The sequence below is a fragment of the Syngnathoides biaculeatus genome, chromosome 3, assembly GCF_019802595.1.
Source record: "Syngnathoides biaculeatus isolate LvHL_M chromosome 3, ASM1980259v1, whole genome shotgun sequence".
Classification (NCBI taxonomy): domain Eukaryota; kingdom Metazoa; phylum Chordata; class Actinopteri; order Syngnathiformes; family Syngnathidae; genus Syngnathoides; species Syngnathoides biaculeatus.
In genome coordinates, this window is record NC_084642.1 from 35462160 (window position 1) to 35482891 (window position 20732).

At 42.1% G+C, this 20732-nt stretch overlaps 1 protein-coding gene across 11 annotated transcripts in view; it reads right to left on the reverse strand.

The window, feature by feature from the left end:
* The window catches only part of il16 (interleukin 16), a 107826-nt gene that overhangs the window by 56992 nt on the left and 30102 nt on the right, over positions 1-20732 (reverse strand). For 10 of the 11 annotated variants that reach the window (XM_061815584.1, XM_061815587.1, XM_061815582.1 and 7 more), the window contains 6 exons: positions 9261-9400; positions 8032-8149; positions 7366-7506; positions 7046-7151; positions 4225-4373; positions 3954-4061 (listed from right to left, as the gene is read on the reverse strand). In XM_061815584.1, the coding sequence (XP_061671568.1) occupies positions 3954-4061; positions 4225-4373; positions 7046-7151; positions 7366-7506; positions 8032-8149; positions 9261-9400 (762 nt within the window). Of the gene's footprint in view, positions 1-3953; positions 4062-4224; positions 4374-7041; positions 7152-7365; positions 7507-8031; positions 8150-9260; positions 9401-20732 lie in introns of those variants that run through there. The other variant, XM_061815590.1, reaches the window with a different exon arrangement.

The following is a 20732-nucleotide window of genomic DNA, read 5'->3' on the forward strand; positions in this document are numbered from 1 at the left end:
GATTAGTGGCTATGCCCCACATGGCAGATGTGACCTTGAGGAGAAATTCTATCTGGAGCCAGATTAATTAGAACTAGATTATTTCTGAGCATCACAGACAGAGAGTTGTGATTGGTGCAGATTGTAATGGACATGTTGATGAAGGAAACAGGGCTGATGAAGAAGTGATGGGTAAGTTCAGCATCCAGGAAAGGAATGAATACATTTGAGGAGTTGATGAATGAGGAAAATATGAGAGATGTAATAGTAGAGGAGGGAAGTGTGGTGGACCACGAAGTGGCAATCATTAGTAAAGATCATAAACCCATTTAAAATGACGGAGATCACCAGTGACACCGCGGTGCATGTGTATTTCAAAATACTGAAACTCCTTGGTACTTCATGCAATTTGTATCATTCAAACTGTCCCCTGAAAGCTGTGAAACTAATAAATATATAACTGTGTTTTATATTTATATTTAATATTTACATATTACTACATTGCTCAATGGGTTAAAGAGGATGACGAATGGAAAGGCAGTTTTTCCTGATGACATACCTGTGGAGTTATGGAAGCATAAAGGAGAGATGACTGTGTAGTTTTTGACCTGCTTGTTCAATAGAATTCTTGTGGGTGAGAAGATGCCTGAGGAATGGAGGAAAAGTGTGCAGATGCACATTTTTAAGAACAAAGATGATGTGCAGAGGTGTGGGAGCTACAGAGGAATAAACTTGCTGTGCAACAAAATGACATCATGGGAGAGAATTGTGGAGGCTAGATTCATCAGGACAGATGTGAGTATTTGTGAGCAACAGTATGGATTTATGCCCAGAAAGAGTACCACAGATGCATGATTTGCCTTGAGGATGCTTGTGGAAAAGTACAGAAAAGGTCAGAAGGAGCTACATTGTGTCTGTGTGTATCTAGAGAAAGCCTATGACAGAGTACCAAGAGAGGAACTGTGGAAATGCATGCAGAAGTCTGGCGTGGCAGAGAAGTATGTTTGAGGAATGAAGGACAAGCATGATGGCGGCAGAACAGTGGTGAGATGTGGTGTAGGTGTTAAGAAGAATTTAAGGTGAAGATGGGTGTGCATTGGGGATCAGGCCCGAGCCCCTTCCTGTTTGCAGTTGTAATGGATAGGCTGACAGATGAGGTTAGACTGGAATCCCCATGAACTGTCATGCTTGCAGATGACAAAATAATCTGCAGTGAAAGCAGGGAGTAGGTGGAAGAAAAGTTAGAAAGGTGGAACTACCCACTGGAATGAAAAGGAATGCATATACTGTACAGCATGTGCATGAATGATAGAGGTGGAGGGGGAAGAGTGAGGCTACGGGGAGAAAAGATAGCAAGGATGCAATACGTTAAATTATTGGGCTCAACAGGACAGAGCAACGGGGAGTGTGGTAAAGAAGTGAAGAAATTGGTCCAAGCAGATTGGAACCGCTCAGGTGTGTTGTGTGACAGAAGAGTTTCTACTCAGATGAAGGGCAAAGTTTATAAAACAGTTGTGAGGTCAGCCATGATGTCTGTGGCACTGAAGAGACAACAGGAAGCTGAGCTGGTTGTGGTGGAAATGAAGATGCTTAGATTATTTGTTGGAGTGAGCAGGGTAGACAGAATTAGAAATGAGCTCATTAGAGGGACAGTCAAGGTTAGATGTTTTGGAGATCAAGTTAGAGAGAGCAGACTTCAATGGTTTGGACATACCAGAGGAGCGACTGTGACTACAGGGTTCAGCATTTTGCAGCTTCAGTGTTTCACGGGTTTTTATTAATCCAAAAAAAAAAGACCAAAAAAAACCCATCCAGATCAGCATATTGGGGTAAGACATGTTGATACAAGACCAATGAGAGCATGAGTGGCTTTATCCTGTGAGCTCATTGGTTGCGCATCATCGAAGCCTCACATAGTAACTTCCCTTGTCCCACCCATTTGCTTCTTTTGTGCGTTGTCTCATCCATACTGTTGACGCTCTTGCATATGTACTGTATCTTAGTATTGTGTTCATGATAACATTTTATTTTATGCGATAACATTTTTTCATTATATAGTTAGAATACCACCTCAGCAATGTGCCCCAGCGAAAGCTTCTTTCACGGCGCCCGAGAGGGGATGAGAGGGGATTGTGTGCACATTTATCCTTTTAGGGATCCAGCAGGAGGAATGGGCTCCTATTTGGGACCACTTTTGTCCTTTTAGGGATCCAGCAGGAGGAATGGGCTCCTATTTGGGACCACTTTTGTCCTTTTTGGGATCCAGCAGGAGGAATCAACCACTTTGTGCAGCAAATGGTACGGACACTGTGGTACCGATTGGAATGTCCTCCAGGGCTCCGGACAGGGACCTTTTGTCCTTGTTGGACCCTGCATTGTGATTAGCCCTCTTGAGGATGAGTTTTTTTGGCCAGCAAAGGATGCTGCAGGTGAGTGAACTTAAAATCTCAACGAGCCTCTTCTCCGCTGTGTGTGCGTGTGCGTGTGCATGTGCGTGCGTGTGTGTTAGTGAGAGAGAGAGTAAGACAGGACTTCACAGGTGTATGGAAATGCAGCGCGAACAATTACTAGTGTTTACAATTTACGAGTTTATCGAGCACAACCGGGGAGTTGTAGTGTTTAATCAAGGACACGTTGATTCTTAAAGTCCTTAAAGGATCTAATAAAGCCTTCTGAGCAGTAAACTGGTGCTTCATACCAATATTGTTCGCGACACCGAGGCATCTTCCCTGCATTTCCTGACCACGGTCAGGCGACTGTTGCAGGAAGGATTAACAAAAGTATTATAATTAAAGATTTATGTAAATACATGCCTGTTCTAATCTTAGTCTCAAATATGTAAATTACAAAAACTGTTTACAGATTTTAATCATTCTGGTACTCAGATTCCCATTCATGAAAATTCTTTGGGTGTGTATGAGGGGTAGGAGGGTAGGGGGAGTCATATTTTTTGCTGTTTTTCACATTTCATGGGGGGTTCTGGTCCCCATTATCTGTGGAAAAAACAAGGGAATATTGTATATTGGAAGAAGGATGATGAGAATTGAGCTGCCAGGCAAAAGAACAAGAGAAAGACCAAAGAGAAAGTTGATGGATGTTCTGAGGGAAGATATGAGAGCAGTTGGTGTTAGAGAGGGAGATGTGGGAGATAAGCTTACATTTGAAAGAATGATGTGTTGTGGAGACTCCAAATGCAACAAGCCAAAAGAAAAAGATTTTAAAATTTTATGAAGTTAATTCACACTACATACTTCCATTGGCAGATCTTTTTTACTCACTTTAGGGACAAAATTCCTTATTTTCCTTTTTTTTTTCTGACTTGATTTGACAATGGTTACGTCATTTTTTTCCCAATGTGTAACTGCTCCAACTGCTTCAGATTTGAAGGGTGCCTTATCCAGACCTAATGTTTCGACCCCTTTAAATGGATGTTAAGTAGTATTAAGTTGTGTTTTTGGTCAGTGACCTGTTGGATGACCTTGTATTGGCAGATTTATGTTTTACATATAGAGTATACCAAATATTATCTTAAACTTTAACAGATTTTGTCCTTGTTTTGGCTTCTAGTTCTCCCCCTCATGTTAAGTGGTTCCTACCAGCTCCCTTGTTTTTTCTTTCTCTGTCTCTCATTTCAATATAACAAAGTGACTTCTAGTCAGATTTTTAGTAAGGGTGACAACTCCCAAGATTTGTACCTTTTCCTTGCTTTGCAAAGTCTTTCCTTTGTTTTTGTAATAAAAATCCACAAAGACAAGATTGTCGCCTTGCTTATGGTGTCAGATTTTTCCAAAACAACCTGACAATGAGACGAAGCTTTCTGACATGCAGGCAGAGTTGAAGTTTTTAAAAGTTATTTTGGCGAACATTGCATTGTTGATTTAAATTTTTTTTAACAGTGGTGGTAATAGCATTTTTTTTCAAGTGTGTAGAGTGGATGTAATATCAACTTACGAATAGGAGTGTATGTTTCGTACCTTGCCATGTCCCTTCATCAGCACAATGTTACAGATAATGAAGGCTTGAGTTTTACTGCAGGAATGGGCCAGCTGGGCAGAGCTCAGTGACCGCAGTGGGCGAACAGGCTAGAGACAAGACAAATCAAACATGCAAGCACATCTCAGTTTATAATACTTATTGTCTATTGAGTAAATAATTGAGGTTCATGACAGGAGTTACATGTCTTAAAAAAAATCATGCATCTGTATTAAATATGTCATTTTTAAAACATAATTTAAGGTTCAGTACCTGAAGTGAATTGTGTAAAAAGTCTAATTGCTGGGACAGGGAAGTTCTCTTTCCATACAACTGACCATTCCAGTGTGGATTTTTGTTATTCATGTCAGGGTTCTTCAGAATGATGCTGTCCAAATCCCCAATCCAATAAGGATGAACACCTGGATCCAACATGTAATTGTAAATTACAGTATCATGAATTTTCAGATATCCATCCATCCATCCATCCATCCATCCACCCAACCATCCATGCATCTTCCAACGATTGTCCGGGTCAGGACACGAGGATAGCAGCTTCAGCAGGGATGCCCACACTTCCCTTTTCCCAGCCACTTCATCCAGCTCTTCCGTGGGGATCCTGAGGCGTTCCCAGGCCAGCTGAGATACGTAGTCCCTCCAGCATGTTCTGGGTCTGGGTCTCTTTCCTCTGGGATGTACCCGGAACACCTTATCAGGGAGGCGTCCAGGAGGCATCCGGATCAGATGCTCCAGCCACCTCATCTGGCTCCTCTCAATGTGGAGTAGCAGCAGCTTGAGACTGCTCAAGCTTCTCAAGCTATCTCTAAGGGAGGGAACGGACACCCAGCAGAGGAAACTCATTTCGGGTTCCGGGATCTTGTTCCTTCGGTCATGACCCACTGCTCGGGAGTTTAGGTGGTGTAAGAATGTTGCTCGATTGGTAAATTGAGAGCTTTGCCTTACGACTTAACTCCCTCTCGACCACAACAGATCAATACAAAGTCCGGAGATGCTAACCGTGTCGCCATCGGAGAACATGAGTTCAAATTCCAGCCCACCTGCGTGGAGTTTGCATGTTCTTCCCGTGCCTGTGTGGGTTTTCTCCGGGCACTACGGGTTCCTCTCAGATCCCCAGAACATGCATTAATTGGAGACTCTAAATTGCCCCTAGATGTTATTGTGAGTGCGACTGTTGTTTGTCTCTATGTGCCCTGCATCCTGCCCATTGATAGCTGGGATAGGTGCCAGCATTCTTGTGACCCCTGTGAGGGTAAGCAGCTCAGAATATAAACGGGTGGATGGGTGTATATATATATATACACAGTGAAGAAAATAAATATTTGAACACCCTGCTGTATTGCAAGTTCTCCCAGCTAGAAATCATGGAGGGTTCTGAAATTTTCATCATAGGTACATGTCCACTGTGAGGGAGATGATCTAAGAAGAAAAATTCTGAAGTCACAATGTATGATTTTTTTAATGATTTATTTGTGTGATACAGCTGCAAATAAGTATTTGAACACCTGTCTATTAGCTACAATTCTGACTCTCAAAGACCTGTTTGTCCACTTTTAAAAGTCCACCTCCACTCCATGTATTATCCTGAAAAAGATGCACCTGAGTGAGGTCATTAGCTGCATAAAGACACCTGTCTACCCCATACAATTAGTAAGACTCAAACATGGCCAAGACCAAAGAGCTGTCCAAAGACACCAGAGACAAAATTGTACAACTCCACATGGCTGGAAAGGGCTATGGACAAATTTCCAAGCAGCTTGGTGAAAAAAAGTCCACTGTTGGAACAATCATTAGAAAAAGTAAGAAGCTAAAAATGACCCTCAATCTCAATCAGAGTGGAGCCCCATGCAAGATATCTCCTCGTGGGGTCTCAATGATCCTTAGAAAGGTGAGGAATCAGCCCAGGACGACACGGCAGGACTTGGTCAATGACCTGAAAAGAGCTGGGATCACTGTTTCCAAGGTGACTGTTGGTAATACACTAAGACATCATGGTTGGAAATATGCATGGCATGGAAAGTTCCCCTGCGTAAACCAGCACATGTAAAGGCCTGTCTTGAGTTTGCCAATGACCATTTGGATGATACAGAGGAGTCTTGGGAGAAGGTTTTGTGGTCAGATGAGACCAAAATTGAACTTTTTGGTCATAATTCCACAAACCCTGTTTGGAGGAAGACGAATGATGAGTTCCATCCCAAGAACACCATCCCTACTGTAAAGCATGGGGGTGGTGCATCATGCTTTGGTGGTATTTTTCTGCACACGGGGCAGGACGACTGCACTCTATCAAGGGGAGGATGACCGCGGCCATGTATTGTGAGATTTTGGGGAACAACCTCTTTCCCTGTCAGAGCATTGAAGATGGGTCGTGGCTGGGTCTTTGAACATGACAATGACCTGAAGCACACAGCCAGGAAAACCAAGGAGTGACTCCATAAGAACCATATCAAGTTTCTGGAGTGCCCTCGCCAGTCTCCAGACCTAAACCCAATAGAAAATCTTTGGAGGGAGCTGAAACTCTGTGACAGCCCAAAAACCTGTCTGATCTAGAGAAGATCTGTGTGGAGGAGTGGGCCAAAATCCCTCCTGCAGTGTGTGCAAACCTGGTGGACAACTAGAGGAAACATTTGACAGTGTAATTGCAAACAAAGGCTGTTGTACCAAACATTAACATTGGTTTTCTCAGGTGTTCAAATACTTATTTGCAGCTGTATCACACAAATAAATCGTTAAAAAATCATACTTTATGATTTCTGGATCGTTAGAGAAGAGGATGCACCAGATAGGCTTCAATGGAAAAAATGACACGCTGTGGCGACCCGTAATGGGACAAGGCGAAAGGAAAAGAAGAAGAAGATTATCTCTCTCACAGTAGACAAGCACCTACGATGAAAATTTCAGAACCCCTCATGATTCCAAAATGGAAGAACTTGCAAAATATATATATATATATATATATATATATATATATATATATATATATATACACACACACACACAAAGATATAATAAAGGTCATGCCTGCAGAGAACCTGAACACCTTTCTTTAAAATACAGAGTATAACCTCATACACACTATGTGGATTGGAGTGAGTCTGATTGCTGCTCATCTGTCCTGGTGGGCTCTGGTTGCATGATTCAGTCTCCCAGCAACTTTCTTCACTGACTTCTGAAATCGCCAACTTGATGCATAGAGACAAACATCCATGCATGTCAATACACACACATATATACACATGCAAACATACATAGTCATACAAACATCCAAACACAAACATAAGTTCATATTCAAATATAAACACAGACATGCACACGCACACATTCTTTAATATTAACACACATGAACAAATAGTAACAATATTACTTTTTTGGTAATGAGATATGTATGGTATCTACCTTAAGATGGTTGTTGTTGGCCATAACTTCTTTGTCTATGTATGGAGGCAATGATAGCTGATGTGACAGGGAATTGAGAGACGGATGTTGTCGGCTCGTGGTCCTTATAAGCTGGAGAGAGTCTTCACATGGCAAAATTTTCTGCAAATAGGATGACATAAATAAAACAGTACAACTCTTCCACAATGTGCACGCAGAATAAAAGACCTCAACCATGGCCAAACTCTCAACATAGCATAGAAAGTAATTTACCAAAGTGGTAATTCGGTTACTACCTGAACTTTGTCAAAAGTCAAAACGGACCGGAATGCCCATTATTTACCTAAACTCACACAGAAGTAGTCAGAATTAAGTGAATAAATGTCTCTTGTGAAATAAATTATATCCAGAACACATATAGTGCCATAAAAATGTATTGGCTCACTTCTCAAATTCTTATAAAATATTTTTGCATTACCCCTAATTTTAATATCAAATATCAAAATATGAGAGCAGCTCCAACTACAAGAGACACGTTTCCCGTGTTTTTTGACATACTTGGCAAAATAAAGATGATTCTGGTTCGGATTCTGAATTGAGTATACAAGTTACTGATCTGAAAGACTTGTTCGTCTCATGAGGGTCCAACAATTATCTTATTATTACTTGTGTCATTGGTGATATTACCTCTCTATAAGCTTGAGAATGCATTCTTTTTGTTCTTCCCGCTTCCCTCCATGCACAACTGCTTAAACACTGTTCGTTAAAAGGTGCCAGCTTGTCTTGTCTAAGGAAGTTGGGGTCTCTGTGGAAAAAAAGTAAATGGGAAACACTTGACAAAAACAGATGATGGTTAAGGACATGCAAATCTAATGGCAGAAACCAGTTGGATATGTGAAACTTTGACCTGTTTTTATTGAATAGAGTGTGGGACATATTCATATAAATTTAAGCAATAAGGGTGAAAACCCTTGAAAAAGCAAGTTTAATATGGCCATTTTTAATGCTACCTTGGTATTATATGGGTCAATGTGTACCATGGTGAATGAAACAGCAAGACTGAATGCTATTTTCAGAATGTTTCTGGCATTTATGTTAAAGGCAATTCTTATTGACAGGCAAATGGTGGCGACCCACTGAAATTCACTTCTTTTATAACGGCTTTAAAGACAAAAGTGCATCACACCAAAGGCATATGAATCCTCTGACTTTTACAATTTTCATATGTTCCTTTTCAAATGCTCTAGATATAACAGCGCAAATGATCCTAGCTACTAAATAAAGATAAATCTTGGCTTTTGGCAGTAGTAATAAAGATGTGCAATGTTTCGACATGAATTCATACATATTCATTCGCAAATCAGAAATAACACATTTTAATTTGTCAGGTGAATGCAAAATGGCTGTCTTCTCCTGACACTTCAGCTTACAGATCTCATTGGTAGATTCCAGCTGCATAATGAGGTTCTCTCCATCCATCCATCCATCCATCCATCCATCCATCCATCCATCCATCCATCCATCATCCATCCATCCATCCATCCATCCATCTATCCATCCATCCATCCATCCATCCATCCATCCATCCATCCATTATCTGAGCCGGTTATCAAGGGTCCCGGGAGTGCTGACGCCTATCCCAGCTTTCTTAGGGCAGGAGCCGGAGGACACGCTGAACTGGTTGCCAACCAATCGCAGGGCACAAAGAAATAAACAATCATTCGCAACCACAATCACACCTGAGGGCAATTTAGAGGCGCAGGGAGAACATGCAAACTCCACACAGCCGTGGACGGAATTTGAACCGCGGTCCACAGAACTGTGAGGGAGAAGCACATGTATCCATGTTTTTCAAATTCAATTTTGCTGGATTAATCTTGAACTCTTCTTCCAATACACATCCAGTACTTCTTTACCTGTATGCATCCCCTCCATTTCTTCTTGGCTCCACAATATCATCATTATCTTCCACCTGGCCACAGTTGTCTGCCGTTTGCGCTATACGTTCCTCTTCTGTTGGCCGTGTGGCTACACACATCTTCCAAAAACTGCTCTCCTACAACACAGACGGACACAGTGAGAAAAAGAGAGCGTAAACAACCCTAACATGTAGTGAATCTTTTGTGCAACGCAATAACGAAAGTGTTATGAGCATTAAAGCAGTGAGGTTATCGGGATCACTATGAAGGACAAAGAAAATAATATAATTTATAGGTTCACGGAGAACAGTCACGGAAAGTTTTTGTAGGTTACTTTCTTGTTCATGGAAGATGATGAACAGAAGAAAAGTCATTATGATTCTGGGGGATGACCAATTCCAACGTTGTCATTGTTACTCAAATGTGCCATTTTTCCAGGTCCTCAAAAAAATGTAATCATTAAATTGGTCCTGCAAACTCTTTATAAAGTTTTGTAGAAGCATATTTTCAGTATAATTGTGTCATCAGTAGCTGTACAATAAATGCCATTTCTTATGCTGAAATCACTCCAGTGAAAAGCATCATTAAAACAAATTGCCTTGGACTTTTGAACTTGCACTTTGTTTACGTAGTGTGCAAAAGAATATCCATCCATACTCTTTACCACTTCTCCTCACCAGGGTGACCACTGTCCTGGCACCTACTCTATTTCATCTGATTTCGAGGGAGAGGAAACTCCTCACACACACATTTTGAAACTGTTTCTGTCATTAAACAACAGGATATTTTTACAGATGTGCACTTCATGAAATGCACTATATAAATAAATTAGCTTTGGGTTTTTTTTTATTTTTTTTTTATTTTGACTATCTGCAGCCCTATGGGAGGTACAAACAAGTGCTATCTGTAGGCTGGTCCCAAGCCCGGATAAATGTAGAGGGTTGCGTCAGGAAGGGCATCCGGCATAAAACTGTGCCAAACACAATGAGCGTTCATCAAATAGGTTGGAACAGCTGGTGGAAGGTGTCTGGTGTGTTATGTGACAGAAGTGTCTCTGCTAATATGAAGGGCAAAGTTTATAAAACAGTGGTGAGGCTGGACATAATGTACGGATGAGAGACCGTGGCACTGAAGAGACAACACGAAGCAGAACTGGAGGTGGCAGAAATGAAGGTGTTGAGGTTCTCGCTCGGAGAAAGCAGGTTGGATAGGATTAGAAATGAGCTCATTAGAGGGACAACCAAAGTTGGATGTTTTGGAGACAAGGGTCGAGAGTGGGTTCTCATCTGTGGGAAGGATTTTCTAATCCCAGTGGACAACTACTGTCCGCCTCAAGATAGGCAGCCCAGAAGGTGGTGCCCTATTGTGGTCTGATTTCCTCATTGGGTGCATCTTCCCGGTCTCAAAGCTCTAGCACCAACTGGACCTCGTCCTTGTCAGATGCTCCTCCATCAAAAATATTCTTCACCCACGCTCTTACCACAGTGAGGACTGTGACACAGACCACTCGCTGGTGTGCTGCAAGATCAAGATGCAGCGAAAGAGGGTCCACTGTGGTAAGAAGCAAGGGATCCTCATGGATGTCAACAAGATGTAACACCCAGACCTTGTGGAGTGGTTCAAACAGTGCCTTGATAGAAAGTTGGCAGCCCCGCAGCCCACAGCCTCTGCCAGAGAGAAGTGGGAGATCCTATGAGACACCATACACTGCACTGCCTTTGCCACGTTTGGGAAGAAGACTTTGAAATCTCATGACTGGTTTGACGCCAAGCCTGCTGTAATGATTCCCGTCATTGCAGCCAAGCGTGACACTCTCATCGACTGCAGGCATTTACTCATTGAGCACAACTTGCAAGTTGTAAGGGCCACCAGAAATAAAGTCCAACAGACTGCCAGGCATCGCACCAACGAAGACTGAACAGAGCTGAGGGAAGCCATCCAGAAAGCAGCATTGACAGGGAATATCTGAGGGATGGAGAAGAGCAGTGCAGAACAAGATGCCCCCTATCAAGTCCTCCACTAGGGATGTCATCGCAGACAGAGTGCAACAGCTGGAGGTATGGGTGGAACACTACTCCGACCTCTACTCCGTCCAGAACACTGTCGCACCTGCAGCCCTCGATGCCATTGACTGCTTGCCCGTCATAAATGAAGTTGTCACAGAGCACTGTGGAGGAGCTGAGCAAAGCCATTGACAGCTTGACGTCTGGCAAGCCCTGGGCAGTGACAGGATTTCCCCCCAACCTAGTCAAGCACTGCAAGACCACCCTACCTCTCCCGCTGCACGATGTTCTCTGACAGTGCTGGCAGGAAGGTGCTGTACTACAGGACATAAGGGATTCCAAGATGATTACCCTCTACAAGAACAAAGGGTAGCCCAGCGACTGTGACAACTACAGAGGCATCTCCCTACTCAGCATTGTAGGCAAAGACTTTGCTTGGCTTATCCTTGCCCAGCTACAAGACTCGCCATCGTGTCTACCCACAGTCACAGTGTGGTGTTTTGAACTGAATGGTCAACAGCAGACATGGTCTTCTCCCTTCATCTTGCCAGGCTCAAAGCACTAGCACCTCGTCCTTGTCAGATGCTCCGCCATCAAAAATGTTCTTCACACATGCTCTTACCACAGTGAGGAGTGTGACAGACCACTCGCTGGTGTGCTGCAAGATCAGGATGCAGCGGAAGAGGCTCCACTGTGCTAAAAAGAATGTAAATCAGTGCAAAATATTGATGTCAGACTTACAAATAGATTTGAGGTACTCTTACAACCCCAGGCCAAGAATGCTCATCCTCCACCACCACTGAAAGGTATGAAATTAAATCATCCAAGAAAAAATTGGGACCCCAGACATTAATCGTTGGTGATGGAGCCGTCAAGGATGTGAAACGCTTTTGCAGTGAGAAGAACACCAAAGTACTGTGTTTTACTAATGACACGGTGTCTGATATCTCTCAAAAAATCCTGGAGATCACTGATCAGCACCCTACTGTGAAATCTGTCATTATACACACAGGGGCTCTGGATGTTCTCAAGCAGAAATCAGAGGTACTGAAGCGAGATTTCATAGATCTAACAAAAGTGCAAGGGATGGATGCTGAGGTTTTTATAAGCAGACCTCTCCCACTTGTATGACCTGGAGATGAATGTTTCCGGAGGCTCCGTCAACTGAATAGGTGGTTGGGCAAAGTGTGCACTGCACTACCCGTGAGTTTCATTGACAATTTCTGCCTTTTTTGGGAGTGTAAAATTTTTTACAAAGCAGAAGGTTTCTGTCTAAATAGACAAGGGGTTAAGTTATTAGCTGCCAACATTTTCTACTGTGTGTGTCTATCACCGTTCTGTAAAGAAAATGTTTACAAAAACCAAGGACAAAAGGATCCAGTTGTTCCCAAACAATCGAAGAGATAAGGCGAGACAAGGTGCACACAGATGCATTTGAGTCTTTCAAACAATCTGATGAGTAAATGACAAAGGGAATGTGCCAGCACTTTAAATATCCCACACCTCTTCCTGCCTCATTGGAGTCATCCACACCTCAGAATCTCCCCTCTATGACTACAACAACCATACAATCCGCAGTAGATGTTGGCTCCCCCTCTTCCAGCCTGAATACAATGTTGGATCTAATGGATAGGATGATGACTATTGTCAACGATGGAGTCCAGCCCATACGACGCCAAGATCCTCCCCCATTCCCCCTCGCCTGAAACCACTGTCCACAAAGAAGCAAAAGGCCCCTCCTCCACCCATGAAGACTATCTGTAAATCTTACTGATATTTACCAGGTCTTTTCCAGAATAACTCAGAGCCCTATGGAGATCAGGTATTTTTCATCCCTGTAATTACAAGTGACAGAAAGTTGCTCAAAAAGATATGGCACCAAAAAAGTATAACTTCCAACTTAGTGAGGATAAAATGTGAGTCTATCGAACCATTCTCTCCAGCCATCTCTGCGAGACTACCTCTTTTTAATATCAGGTCACTGGGTAACAAATCAATGTTGATCAATGACGTCATTACAACCTATGATCTGGACTTTTTGTGATTAAATGAAGCATGGTTAGCAGAAAGTAGCTGTAATACTATTTTAAATGAAGCAACACCAGCAGAATTAAATTTTATGAACAAGTGTCGAACAGGGAAATAAGGTGGTGGTATTGCTGTTATTTTTAAATCATTATTTCAATGTAAAGAAATTATGCTGGATGATTTTAGCTCTTTTGAATATCTGTGTTTTTTAGTTAAGGGTGACCCAAAGGTTATCATTTTAATAATTTATAGACCTCCAAGATACAATGGAAAATTTATGAGGGATTTTTCAGAACTGCTGTCAGTTATTTGTACTGAATACAACTATTTTGTCATAACGGGGGACTTTAATTTTCATGTTGACAGTAACAAGGAAAAAACATCCAAAGAACTTTCTGCAAAAATAGACACATTTGACCTCTCTCAACATAATAGGAGTCCAACTCACACTCAAGGTTACATCTTGGACCTGGTCATAACATAATGATGTTGAAATATATCGATTGACATTAGGGATATGGCTTTTTCTGACCATTTTTGTATATTTTTTGATTTACAGATTCTTCCAAAAGTTCAGACAACCTCTATCTATTCGGAAAAGGTACATAACTGAGAGTACTGGCACTAAGTTTATGGAGACTGTGGCTGTGCCACAGACTGTGAATGTTGAGACAGTTGATTAACGTTTGGACAATTTCACCTCAAAAATAACAAATGCCATGAATGCTTTCGGTCGTTAAAACTAAGACCATCCTGAGGCGATCTAGAACACCGTGGAGGAGCACAATGGTGGTCGGGAGATCGAAATCAGACTGTACGAAAGCAGAACGCAAATGGAGAAAAACTAAACTCGAAATTGACTATGACCTCTACAGACAATGCCTTTGTAATTTTAACCAAGAGTTAGTTGGAGCTCGACAGCAACACTTTTCTGAAATCATCAGTAAGAACCTCAACAATACTTGTGCTCCATTTGCTCTGGTTGACAAGCTTACAACCCCACCGAATCAGATAGATCCAGAACTTGTACCAGCTGACAAATGCAATGAGTTTGCCTGTTATTTTAGTGAAAAAATACAATCCATCAGGTCAAATGTCACCACAAAAAAGCAAAAAGATAGAATGATCTCACATCTGAAGCCACCCAGAGAAAACTCTATTAACTTGTCATAATTGGATACAGTTGACCAAAAAGTTGTAGAGAAAACTGTTGAGCAGTTGAAACCATCAACGAGCTGTTTCGACTCAATACCATCTGACTTTTTCAAAACTATTGTGAAGTCAGTGCTACCTGATATGCAGCAAATAATTAAATATTCCCTTCAGTCTGACGAGTTTCCCAAAGCTCTCAAAGTAGCTGCTGTTAAGCCTCTTCTATAAAACAGAGCACTGGACGATTCCATGTTATCAAGCTATAGACCCATCTCAAATCTCCTGTTCATAGCCAAGATAATTGAGAAAGTTATTTTTAATCAACTCAGCAATTGAATTTAAATGGACTTTTTTGACAAATTTCTATCAGGTTTCTGAACTCATCACAGTACAGAATCTGTTCTTATCAAAGTGCTGAATGAAATAAGGTTGAATACCGACTCAATACTGACTTGTTGGATCTCAGCGCAGCTTTTGATACAGTAGATCACAATATACTGCTAAACAGGTTGGAAACAGGGGTAGGACTGAATGGAACCCTCCTTAAATGGTTTAGGTCCTACTTGAAGGAAAGGCGCTTCTTTGTGACCATTGGAGGTGCTCAGTCTCAGTGAATGTAAATGACTTATGGGGTCCCACAAGTGTCAGTTCTTGAACCTCTCCTGTTCAGCCTGTATATGCTAACCTTGGGTCAAATTCTTCAAAACTTTAATTTTGACTACCATAGCTATGCAGATGACACACAGTAATATTTAGCAGTGTCTCCAGATGACTACAGTTCAATTGAGGTATTGTGCTACTGGCTAAATGAGTTAAATAACTGGATGAGCCAAAATTTTCTTCAACTAAATCACAACAAAACTGAGACAATTGTTTAAGGGAATAAAGAAAAGAAAATTAGTAATAACCTGTATTCTCTAGCTTTAAAAACCAAAGACCAAGTCCGAAACCTTGGTGTTCTGAATGATTCCGACCTGACTTTCAACAGTCATATCAAATCAGTCACAAAAACTGCCTTCTACCATCTGAAAAACACATCTAGAGTGAAGTCTTGTATATGTCAAGCAGACCAGGAAAAGCTCATCCATGCTTTTATCTCAAGTAGACTTGACTACTACCTGGTCTTCTGACTGGTCTCCCCAAAAAGAGTATTAAACAGCTGCAGCTCATTCAGAATGCTGCAGCTCGCTTTCTGACCAAAACACAGCATCGGAGCATATAACTCCAATCCTAAAGTCCCTGCATTGGCTTCCAGTCAGCTTTAGAATAGATTTTAAAGGTCTGCTACTGATTTATAAATTACTAAATGATTTAGGTCCTGAATACATGAAAGAAATGCTTACGGAATACAAACCCAGTAGAGCTCTTGGATCGACTGACTCAAGTCAAATAGTGGTGCGCAGAGTCCAAAGCAAACATGGTGAAGCAGCAATTACCTATTATGCTGCACACAAATTGAATAAGTTCTCAACAGAGGTGAGGTCAGCCCCAAGTATGAATGTTTTTAAATCCAGGTTGAAAACTTCGCTTTGCTTCGTCAACTCCAGGAGAAATGCAAAGAACAGCAGCTCCCCCTGTACGTTGCTTTCATAGATCTTAAAGCCCAAGTGTCATCCCTATAAACATTCTAAAAAAGATATTGTAATGAAAAATATATATAACATTATTCACTTCAATGTCCATATGAAAAAATAAGTGGAGAGTGCGTCATCCATGCGCAAAGTTGCAGAAGTGTCATTCTACAATATCCAAGTGGTCGCCATATTGGTTGCATCCACTGTAAGTGACATCACCCAGACATTCGCCGATGAAAATACGCGGTGCATCCTAACTATGGGAGAAAAACACATCCCTTCTGACACGGAAGCTCTTTTCAAAAAGGACAACACCAAACAACTGAGTGAAGTTACCGTGGCAATATTACACTATTGTTTCGAGCCATATTCAGATCATATGCGATCACGGCCAAACCGCATCCCCGTCCGATCCACTTCCGCAGCAGAGATGAGCCATCACGGCTCATCGCAGCCCGCCAGTGTGGCTCATGACAGAGCCGAGCCGTACTGCTTTAGGAGGGTGTTCATAGACGCCGCAGTACGATGAACAACACAGTCAGCCGGGGCGCTTTCCTGCGCGCACGCGGCTGAGTGATACATTCTCGGCTGGGTTCTTCAGAACCGGCCCCGTCCGCAAAGCCCGACGCGCAGCCTTCGCAGAAGCTGTGACCGGCGAATGCGTCGCCTCATCTGGTGTGGCTGATTTTCGGTGCCGTGGTGGCATATAATGGAGCCGAGGCGTGCTGCTTTTCGAGGGTTCTTCACAGCCACTGCAGTACATGATGAACACTATCAAGCCAGGGCGCATTACTGAGCGCACGAGGCTGAGTGAGACATTGTTGGCTGGGTTCTTCAGATTCGCCGCCGTCCACACAGTAGCCCGACGCCGTCTGACGCGGACATCGACATATTTCATATGCGGATCTTTTGTTATGTTATGAGAGACGTGGTCTGCCCCAAACTATTATTTTTTTTTTAGTAGCTGAATACACACCTACCTGTGATTTGGAACCCACGAAGCTCTCGTCCTCTGCACCCGTGCAATCCATTTTTCACAACGAACCGGGTCTCTTTCAAACTTATGAAGGTAATTCAATTCTCGTGACTGTTCAAGCAATGTCCAGCAATGCAATGATTTGGAATTTTGGCTAACACAAAGGAACAACGAGCTACCTTCCCGGAGGTAAAACTAATGGAAACAAACAAGTCCACTTGGGGGCGCCGCTGTCCTTTACTACTTCTACTTTACTTCTACTTTACTACTACTTCCAGAGGGGAGAGGAGAGAAGATTGTTCAAATTTATTTAATCTGTTGAAAAAGGGCGTGTTTAATAATTAAAACAAAAATTGAACTGTTTTTGTAGATAGATAGATAGATAGATAGATAGATAGATAGATAGATAGATAGATAGATAGATAGATAGATAGATAGATAGATAGATAGATAGATAGATAGATAGATAGATAGATAGATAGATATAGATAGATAGATAGATAGATAGATAGATAGATAGAAAAGAAAGAAATGTGGAATTTCTGGTTCATGTTCTTTATTTTTCCACGTGTATTTTGATGTTTATTATTTTATTCATTTCATAATTATTATATCTGATCATGTTTATTATATCCGATTTTCAATACAAATAATATTAAATGCCAATAATCTAATGTACCCCCCTCCTCCACTGGTCTGCAGTAAAAAATTTAAAGCATTAACCATTCCGCGGTGATAAAAAGGTTGGGGGCCACTGGTACATACAACCCCTCTACAACCCCGTCGCTTTCCTAAATGAAACATGGTTTGGTTTGTCTCCCAACTATCTTTCACTTCGCTGTGAAAAAATAAGGTTTTGTGTGAGGTTGAGATGAGAATGAGCATATCCAAGTCTGAGACCATCTTAGTGGAGTGCCCTCTCTTGCCCAGGGCATGAAATCTTTGCATCGGTGTTTGATTTCAAGAATATTTGAGTCTCGTTCATTAGTGAGGGAAGAACAGAGTGGTCAATAGAGAGAGGGAGAACAAAAGAGAGCAAAACTGAAAAAGAAAAGAAAAGCATAATAACATCATACATGAGGAAAGGCACACCCTCTGAGGAAGGGACGCAAGGAGTAGCATGTTGGAGAGGACAGGGCATGACAGGGGGTAGTGAGTTGGGCAGCACTACCAGTCCGTTGTGGGAATGGCTATATGTTGCTTAAACACTTGTGGGGACTTTAAGGTTTAAAACAGAGGGCAATCACATTGGGGAATTTTTTGGGGGGGCATTTCTTCAAAAGTATAAAAGGAAATTAATACTATCATACATGCATGTGCTGGTACAATGAGGATGGGCTGACTCAGTCTCACCCATTCGAAAGGGGATTCGAAAGGGGTAGGCCGGGACAACACCACTCACACCCCGGGACCCAAGGCAATACACCGGCCGGAACTCAGTTGCCCCCATCAGCCCCCGAGAGAGGGACAAGGGGACTAACCAGCCATCAACAGGCATGGAGGCTCAGACCAGTCAAGTTAGTCTGCACCTGTTTGTTTGCTCTGTTCAAACCTGTCGAGCTGAATTGCACCAAGGGGCAAATTGGAGTTCAACTGAAATGGATGAAAGAGGGCTGGTGTGAGAGAATGTCATGTTCAGCATTCAAGGTAGGTCATTTTCTCTCCCTTCTTCTGTTGTTCGATTTACTCACAAAAGTGATGCACTCCTAAGATTTCAATTTTAATTAAAGAGTGGTTCCCTGAATTTGAAAAATTTGAATAACAAGTATCAGACACCTCTCTTCTGGAAACATCTACCAGTTTCAGTTCAGAGGGCAGGCACTGTTCATTCAAGAGGAGCCTTAAAACCTTCCTATTTGAAGAAGCTTATAGAAGCCTGTAGTTTTAGTCAAAGAAATTAAACATTGATTTGACCTGGTATGCTCTGGGTAGTCAAGGAGGGTGGGGTTTAACATGTCTAACTCACAGCGAGAGGAATTCTTCTGAATTTGGGTCTCAGCTCGGGCCCTCCTATGCTTAGTTTTACACAGATACTCTGGCTTCCTCCTATACTCCAAAACATGCGTTGGCAGAATTGAAGTACGATTGTCTCTATGTATGTATGTTTCCTGTGAAAGGCCAAAAATCCCGACAGACTCACTAGAGGAGACCCATTCGATATCATTTTACATTTTCAGCATCCGGAAGGGAAAGGGCCAGCTACTCCAATGCGTTTCCCAATATAAAATTTGTTCTTGAAATTTACCAGAATAATCTTAGAAAATAAGCTGATTATGTGGAATTCAAAGGATTTTCTTTTTTCTATCGGTGAGCTATTCTGCGTAACTGATATGCTGTTGACTTTAACTGAATGTAAGTCCTCACTGTGTAGGAACAACAAACGCTTTCTTTGTCCGAATATTTGACCTTCGGACCAGTTGCAACTCATAAAATGCCATCCCACAAACACCAACATGTGATCAGAAACTGGGACCACAAGGTGGACTTTTCCAGAACTTAACTGGATTTATTGGGTTCCTTTGATGAAATGTGCATTCAGTGATGGATTGGTGCCAATGCTGCGTTCATGATGATGGTGATGATCATGATGGTGCAATAGAATTCATTGGCCACCTGTTTTAAGCCTCTGTGTGCATGTTTATGTCTGTGTGGGTGTGTACATGTTGTTCGATGCCAGAGATTATCTTTAGATTAGTGTTACCTTCTGAAATGTGACACTAACCTGAGCTTGGGATGTGTTTATGTTTATCGATGTGTCCACACATCACTTACATAAGGGAAATGTTTTGTCCGTGAGGTAAAATGCTTTCATAGTCTTTAAAGGCTGCCTCAGCCACACAATAAGAATATTTGAACACCTGAAAATGGTTGCACTCCACCTAAAATGGATCCATCCATTATCCAAGCCGCTTATCCTGACAAGGGCCACGGGAGAGCTGGAGCCTAACCCAGCCAGGTTCGGGCAAAAGGCGGACTACAGCCTGAACTGGTCGCCAGTCAGTTGCAGTGCAGATATCAACGCCATCACTGAGCATAAATCGATCCCACGCACCAGAGTCAGGCATGTGTACCACTACACCATCGGTGACTCGCCACATGAAATGGATGTACTGTAATTCTCAAATATTTTATTTTAACTCTTAAAGCAGGTCTAACACATATCTACATTTTTCCATTTGTTTTTCTTCTTTTTCTTTCGGCTTGTCCTGTTAGGTCTCCACAGCGTGTCATCTATTTCCATCTAAGCCTATCTTGTGCATCCTCGTCTCTAACACCCACTGTCCTCATGCCCTCCCTCACAACATCCATCAACCTTTTCTTAGGTCTTCCTCTCGCTCTTTTGCCTGACAGCTCCATCCTCAGCATCCTTCTGCCAATATACTCACTCTCTCGCCTCTGAACATGTCCAAACCATCGAAGTCTGCTCTCTCGAACCTTGTCTCCAAAACATCCAACTTTGGCTGTCCCTCTAATGACCACATTTCTAATCCTGTCCAACCTGCTCACTCTGAGCAAGAACCTCAACATCTTCATTTCTGCTAACTCTAGTTCTACTTCCCGTTGTTTCTTCAGAGCCACCGTCTCTAATCCGTACATCATGGCCGACGTCACCACTGTTTTATAAACTTTGTCCTTCATCCTAGTGGAGACTCTTCTGTCACATAGAACACCAGACACCTTCCGCCAACCGTTCCATCCTGCTTGTACCCGTTTCTTCACTTCCTTACCACACTTA